At 37.7% G+C, this 8162-nt stretch overlaps 1 protein-coding gene across 3 annotated transcripts in view; it reads left to right on the plus strand.

Annotated features, from left to right (window-relative positions):
- DCTD (dCMP deaminase) overlaps positions 1-6643 on the plus strand; it is a 37783-nt gene extending 31140 nt beyond the window's left edge. For all 3 annotated transcript variants that reach the window (XM_040065683.2, XM_040065680.2, XM_040065681.2), the window contains exons 4-6: positions 1602-1718; positions 2931-3027; positions 4997-6643. In XM_040065683.2, the coding sequence (XP_039921617.1) occupies positions 1602-1718; positions 2931-3027; positions 4997-5075 (293 nt within the window). In that variant the 3' untranslated portion in view covers positions 5076-6643. The remainder of the gene's footprint in view (positions 1-1601; positions 1719-2930; positions 3028-4996) is intronic.
- The last annotated feature ends 1519 nt before the right edge of the window (positions 6644-8162 follow it).

Below are 8162 nucleotides of genomic sequence, written 5' to 3' on the forward strand. Positions count from 1 at the left end.
TGTAGGTTCATATAACTGCACCTCTCATCATTTAATGGTACATATTTAAAATACAGTGTGACCCAATAACAGTTGCAGTAGGAACAGTAAAAATAGTGAAAGAAGCCTTGATGTGATGGTTCTTGGCTTTTGGTTGTATTTTTTTCTTTTCAATTTCCTATTGTTTGTGTTGGGTTCTGGCTTTACTGGTTATGAGAAGGTATGCGGACAGCATAACGTGGGTGTGGTAAGAGCCAATACTGAGCTTTCTTTTGCAAGTGTTTGGTCCTTTGTGACTTGCCTGCATGGGAAGTTTGTGTGCTGTAAGTTAGGCTGTAAATTTGTAGTGCATTAGCTGTTGTATAGAAAATTCCATGTAGACGTTTAGCGCATATGGAAAACATTTCCATTCAGCAGTGATTCCTGCGTGTTGAAGGTACTGCACTCAGTTATTTGTGTGGTGAGATCATTGACACAGAGGTGAGCATATAGCACCAAGTTTACTATGAAGTTGTGCTGTGAAACTTGGTCTGTTTCAATTTTCACATGGGCGCAAGGGAGAAGAAAACAACTTTTAAAAAAAATCTGTTCTTTAAAACAAGCAGTGGAAAACCTCTTAATGTCTGCACATTCAGGTCTCTAAATGATCTCAAACCCACACCACAATTCAGCATCTGTTTAGGAAGTCAGGGCAGCAGGCAGTTTCTTAGTAGGTAGGTATATAAATTATGCAACTTGCTGTTATTCCTAGGAGTAAACAGGAAGTTCTCGCAGAGATCCTAATGTTTTTTCAGAGCTCGATGGTGGATGACACAGAAACTGCGCTCTTCTCAGCTGTGTTGGTAACACATTAGATAATCTGCTCATGTGTACCTTACAAACACCGAAACCCTAAGTCACTGTCTGTCCAGAAAGAGCTATTGTGTTACGGTGGAGTAAGGCAGGATGGTCCTTTGCTACCTGGCCTATCTCAAATCCCTGGAGAAATACACGACTTTGTTTTCCTGCTTGTGAAGTCTGGCACCTTTTAATGAGCAGTACAGTCACGCTAATATTAAAGCTGGATGTTTTTATGGCCGAGTGTGTCTTGTGTATTCTGGGAGTGGGAGGATCCTGCAGCAGCGCTGAGCCATTCTGAGGCCCAGAGGACAGAGCCGCTCGGTTTTACTTGGCAATTCTGCTGCCTTTAAGAGCGCACAGCGCGCTCCTACAGCCATCAGACTGTTCCTATCTGTGCATGTAAACACATAAATGAGCTGGTTTATACTGGCAGTTAGAAACTCCAGAGAGTTGTGAAGCTGTGAGATATTGCTTCGCTAAGGGTGGTTGCAATGGCTTGGCCCACAGCCTACGGCTTTGTTGCCTGCGATAGGTGTTAGCAAATGGCAGTGCTAATGCACTTAATGATATCATTACTAATCGGCAGCCTGGTCAGAACAATCGACTTTCATTGATCTTGGTATTTCTGCTTGTATTTCTTTCTCTTGCCCTTTGTGATAAGCTGTGCAAGCTATTTGCCTTTGAAAAGATGTAAGCAGTTATATTGTAACGCTTTAATTTTGGTTTGACCGATTTATTTTAATTATCAGTATTATGAACAGTTTCCTCCCTTGTTTAATCAGTGTGCCATGCCGAATTGAATGCCATCATGAACAAAAACTCAGCTGATGTGAAAGGCTGCAGCATGTATGTTGCCTTATTTCCATGTAATGAATGTGCAAAGCTCATCATCCAGGCAGGTAAGCAGTAGTGCCAGCTTGCTTTTTCAGGGTTGCAGTGCTGCCTGCTCCTTGGTATCTTCTAATAGATGTATTTGATGTTAAATTGCTGATGTTAGATCTAAATTAATTGCACTGTCAACCTCATAAGATGCTACTTGTGGGGGTTTTTTGCATCTGAATGGTGCCAAATTTTTCCGGTGCTAATTGCATCTACTCTGATTTTAAACGTGCTTCTAATTTTGGTTTGTAACTTCTTAGACCAGGAGCTGCCAAAGAACAACACAGGCATTGCAGATAATTACTGTCAATTTTACTGTGCTCTGGAACATTGAATAGAGTAGGCCAGAAAGAAATAAACTTCTGCATGACAAAAGGCCTGTTGGGAGTAGATACATGAAATTTTAATTTGAATGTGATGCATGGAAGATATTTGAAGATTTTAAAATATCTTTGCTCATAAATGTCGTAAGATTTCTATGATCCTACTTTAATTATGTCTTTCATTACAATTATTATAAATCTGTGCTACTGGAGCAAGTGTGCTGGCCTAAATGTGTCTCCTTTTTTGAGATTAGGCAGTATCTGCAGCGGGCTTCAGTTCTGTAAAAATCCCTGCTTAAAAGAAGCATGTATTTTGCTCACTGAGTGAAGCCATGCTGTCCCAGCATGGATTGCTGTTCTGGGGAGTGTCTCTCACTACTAATGGCCACAGGAATATGGGAAGAAAGCGGCAAACAGAACGCTTCTTTATTTTGGTTCAGTGTGGCTTGAAATCAAAAGGAGTGAGGAGGGAAAGATAATGGTATTCTCCGTCTGTGCTTCATACAATTCTTACTTACAGAACCAAAATCAAATGGTCTTCAAGGTAGAGTGGCTGCTTGTTCTCAATGTAGTCACTCATCCTTTTCCGTGTGCACTTAGGTCAGCACTAAATTGCAATGTATTGATATTCATGCTATCTGGCAAGCACGGGAAGATGTTGATCAGCTGTGAAACGCTTATGAATTCTCTTTTGAAGCCTTTATATTTCTCCCCTGCCTAAGTGATTTAGGAAAAGATCATCCAGCAATTTTACACAGCATCCATTTGTGAGTAGAGGTGTACCAAGGAGTTGTAGAGCATGTGGATGAATGCTGCCTCTTCTGATTTTGTGCACCAGATATTACTTTTTCTTTTTTTTTTTTTTTTTTTTTGTGTAATTCTAACATTTTTTCTCTGTGACTTTTTTAGGCATAAAGGAAGTTATTTTCATGTCTGACAAGTATCATGACACTACAGAAATGACAGCTGCACGGCGGATGTTTGATTTGGCAGGTATTATATATAGGTGAGAGAATTAGCTTTGTTTTTACTCTGGAATGGAAGAAAATTGGGGTGTGAAAGAGACCAACTTTTGGGCAATTTTTTTTTTATTTCTTTCAATCATGAAGCATTTTATTCCTCTGTAGTGTTTGTAGATGGTCTGCTCTGTAGAAGGACTGGGTTGACAGACTGTTGCACCATTCTTTTGTCTTGTGTATGGTTTGAATTCAGTTTTGAAATGTTTGTATGAGAATATGGTCCCGTGACTCATTTTGTTCTTGGAATGAAAATGAAATTGCCAGGGGGATGGTTATTTGTTACATTGTACTTGGAGAGTCTTCCTTGACGCTGCTTGGAGCAGGAGGTGGGGCTAGATGATCTCCTGATGTCCCTTGTAACCTGAACTGTCCTGTGATCATACGAGTTGGACTGAAACAACCAATTTTTTTGTTGTTTTTGTGGATTATTCCATCCTTATTGAAACTTTAGTATCTTTTTGTTGCAGTCAATTCGGGCAGGTCTCAAACAAGCCAGCGGTATTTAATTCTTGGTATTTACCGCTGTTCATCTTCTTTGGTCAGCTTTTAGGTGAGAAAAGGGTAAAACTTGGAATATTTGCCTTAAAGTAATGATAATCTGAAAAATGTTTCAAGAATGGGGTTTTGTCCTGGGGTGACTTTCCCTCTTCTTTAAAGACACTGACAGAGATACCTAAAGACAATCTCTTCAACAGCAAGTTTGATAGGAGCAACATGCTGTGGATGAGGCTAATTATGTAGTCAGAGAGGCTTTGCAACTCTAAAAAGTTTTACAGTATTAATATAAAGACTTTGAAAAATTTGCAAACATAACAATTCTGACAAATAAAATTTTAGGATAAAAGATACCTACTGGGCTAAGAAACATCAATGGAAAAACACAGCAGTACTTGAAATTCAGTTTTAGTCCTTCAGTGTATTTCCTGTCTACTAAGACTATTTGACTAAGAAGCATAAATCATTCTCTTGCAAGTCAAATCTTGTAACTTCTCCAGGGTGAGGAAATGCTTCTCGCATTTCAGATCGCTATTCGGAACAAAGCGCTCAGAGTTTCTGTGGTCAGCAGCATGTGCTTTCCTGCTTGACTGTTACTTATCCTTGTATCGATCGCTGAGGATGTAGGTGGTACTTAATGAATCTCTTGAACTCAACTGCAGAGCTTAATTAGGCACTAAATCCACACGATTTGCATAATCTTTTGTTTACTGGTAGACTGGAAAGTGTATGCTCAGTCCCTGTATACCTTCCTTGCTAATTGCTGTAGCAGATGCTGTAATGATAATAAAAGGAAACATTTTGTGGCAGTATTAATTTTAGAGTTCTAAAGTTAAAATTTTTAAATGATTGCCTTTTAACTAGTTTGGGTTTTACCCAGTATGGTGTAATTTGATCTATTTCTCTTCCACAAAAAATATTTTATTATGCTGACACAAAGCTTGAAAGTGTTTTTCTAAAACTTGGCAGGAAAAAATTGATCAAAATTTCACTATTTTCAAAATGTATTCCAAATATCTTTTTTTAATCTGCATACATATACAGAAGATTTAAATTTTTTTTTCTGGATATCTATATCTGTACCTGGATCTTTAAATATATATTTAAAATATTTGAAATATTAATATATGAACAAAAATTGCAGACCTGGTAACATGATGCCACCACCTGCAGCTAAGTTGTTAAAAGTCCTTTGACTCCTGGGTAATTTATAAATTCCAATAGCTGAAGAATGTACAGGGCAACCCACCCCATGTGTCTTTTTGTCTTAGTCTTTCTTGTCCAGGTTTCTCTCAGTGTGGTGCACTATAATTGGCTCCCATAGAGAAGAAAACTACAAGAATCCAAAGATGTGTTTTTTGGGATTTTTTTATTCCTTCAAAAATTTAGCTGTAACTAAAGCAAGCAAAATGTTTTAACTACTTACTAACTAATATGCGTATTTTTCTCTTTTTTTTTTAGGGAATTCAAGCCCAAGTGTAACAAGATCATCATCGACTTTGATTCAATTAACAGCAGACCAAGTCAAAAGCTTCTGTGAATTATGTCTCATTAAGTCTTTAGAAGAGTGTGATTATCCTTTTCTAAAAAGCTGCTAATGCCTTTCATCTTGAAGTTACTTGCAACTTGCGACTTTTTAATGGTTTCTGTAGCTGAAGTAGACTTATAAGAAATCCAAGGCATAAAATATCCCACTCACTTGTCACGTGGAATCTAAATCTATTGAAAAATTGGTTTATGCCTTTATCAAAATTGCTTAAAAAGTGGAGTCATGTAGATGAAACAAAATAACTAAAGGAAACTGTTCTGATTCTTCCTGTATTCAGCACCACATGCTCTGATGGGCTGTCAGCATAGATTTAGCCTCAGTTTAACAGCAGTGCTTGTAACCAGTAGTACGGTGGAATATGTTAATATATGTTGATCTCTCTGTTGGATATGTGGATCTTAAGAGTTGATCCCAATAAAGAACAAAAAGCGTTATCCGTGCAAATGCTAATCTTCCAACTAGCATAACACTAATATTTAAAAGGTTTTACGCTTTAGGAATGTGTGGCATTCTGCTTGTTACCCAACAAATGAAATGCTGAATTTTCTTTTAATTGCTATCTGATACTGCCAAACTTGGGGAGAGGAAGCTGTTCTGAGAATTGTCCGTGCCTAAGTGAGCTTTATGGGTGCTTTCAAATCCTTGTTTTCCCCAAGACTCCAGATTTGAAGGGGCTTGAGGGAGTAAATAATTTGGCTCTTTACCTCGGGGACTTTAACATGGAGTTTGTTTTCATGTGTAAAAGAAAATCATTTTATTGGTCCAAGCTGTTCCTAGATAATCCAACATAGCTCAGTCCTTACCTCCACTGTAAGGTAACCGAATAATTTTTTGTCCTTTGAGAGAAATTGGAGATATTCAACCCATGTTCATATCTGTGCCAAAAGATATAATTACGGTGTTAGCTTGTTTCCCAGTGCTGACATAGTACCTTCATTTTCATAAATGTTGCCTAAAATAATATCCTTTTTAATTTTATCTTGAGATCTGGGAATAGATTTGAGTTCTTTTTCTCTAATTTGATTTTTAAAAATTAAATATGCCTAATGGCTTTGTTTAGATAACATGGGTGGTTGTTTGTTTTGTTGGGGTTTTTTGTTTATTTTTTTAATGTGGTTATACTTCAGTGAGCTTTTATTTTCTCTACAAAAGCTTTGTTTCATATTTTGGGACATTATGTAATTTGGCTTCATACCAGTATTATTAAAGTCTTATTAAAATCCACTACACTGAAGTAGACTCATTATTATAATATTAAGTCATGCACTTGGCTCCAGAGCGCTGCTGTTTTTGCAATTGTATGGAAAGCATATTTTGTGCATTTGTGATATTACATAAAGTATAATGTTCATGAACCATTTGACTACTAAAGGGATCACTGTAATGTATTATGTGTTCATTTGTAAGATAATTTCTGAGTTTCTTTTTCTTACAGCTGTTTTCCATGTCAAAATTGGTCTGTGGCTTAGTGCCAGAAGAAAAAATTTGCACATATGTGGGGGGGGGGAGAGCATGAAACCTGAAAAATTACTTTAATAAAATGTCACTAAGCAAGTTTATGCACATCTTTTTGTTTATTCTGAATTAGTAAGTAGAAGCATTTTGATAATAGGACAGAGGGGAGAGAACAAGCAAAATTTTTGGGGTTTGCAGCAAAATTGCTATTTTCTTCATATATAATTGCTATAATCTAAGTTCAGATTTAAAATGTATATGCATTGCATATGTAATACTGTAAGTGCTTCATGTTAGGCCTTGTGAAAATGTAATGTGCATTAAAACTTGAAAGTTTTTTGAACCAATGTCCAGATGTTTTTAGGAAAGTACTTTTTCTTTTATAAATGTGTTTTCCCCCAGGACTTCCCTGGTTGTATAACTGTAGCGATAGCTCTGGACTCCAGGACGGTTTGGATGGATGTAGATGAGAGATCTCTGAAGTTAGGTTTTAGAAGATGTGGTTTATTATAAAGGGTGTGGGGCCTTGCTTGGAGTTGCCAGGTGCAACTCGAGGCAGGGTCTATGGGGTGGGGGAAGGGAGAGGTAGGGAGAGGAAATTCCAAGAGGAAGGTCCCTGGGAGGAAGTGGCAAGACAGAAGAAGAGCTAATAGTGTAGTAGAGAGGAAGAGAGGAGTGAAGAGGCAGAGCGAAGAGAGGAGAAGCAGAGCGAAGAGAGCAAAGTTCCCGATACAATACATTAAATCTTTTTCCATACTGAATATTCTAATTTACACTAACCAATCTAGTACAAGATACAAATCCTATAGCATTTACATACAGCCTATAAGAATCATTACATTACCCTACGTGTTACACTTTAAGAGTTGCTCTTCGAACCCCTCTTGTCAAGCTAGCAGGGTCTGCTCTGGCCCGTGGACTTTAGGTAAAGAGAAGGGCATTGTTAAATCAAGGGAGGATTACCTTCAGCTGGCCATACCATTGTTTTCCAGACACTTAGTAGCTAGGACATCTCAGACATCGAAACTTGCTTTCAATTCTATTTCACTTACAGGTTTCATATTCTCAAATTCTAAGCAGTCATATTTATAAGGCTTTCTAGGTTCATCCTCCCCAACACATAACAAAAAAAACAGTACTGGAGAAAAGGATAGAATTTTAGAGTTCTCCTGGTCGGGTTTGATCTGATAGAGGCACACGTACAAGATATCAGAGTAACAGTCAGTTGACTCAGGCCAGTAAGTGGACTGTAATTTCCAGGGCAATTTTATGGAAAAAGAGAAAGCATATCTACAACTCTGGAGACACTGTGTGCTCAGTTTGAGGGTAATGGTTTAGAGAAAATCTTAAAGAAAGTTTTGATCCTTACTTCATGTGTGTCCAAAACTCCATACACTTCTCAGATTCTTTGGTTTTGTTTTAGGGGTTCAGGAGATAGTGCTTTGACTTCCAAATAAAGAGCACTTAATAGAGGAAACAAAGGAAACAGCTAAATATAATAAAGCGTATTTCTGCTGCTGAAGCTCGAGATGAATAGAAGCATTTGGAGTGGAAGGATTTCTAGAGGGTATTTAGTCTTACCTCTTTCTGAAAGCACCATTGGCTTCCATGTTACATCCAGTT

The sequence above is a fragment of the Hirundo rustica genome, chromosome 5 (assembly GCF_015227805.2).
Source record: "Hirundo rustica isolate bHirRus1 chromosome 5, bHirRus1.pri.v3, whole genome shotgun sequence".
Taxonomy (NCBI): Eukaryota; Metazoa; Chordata; class Aves; order Passeriformes; family Hirundinidae; genus Hirundo; species Hirundo rustica.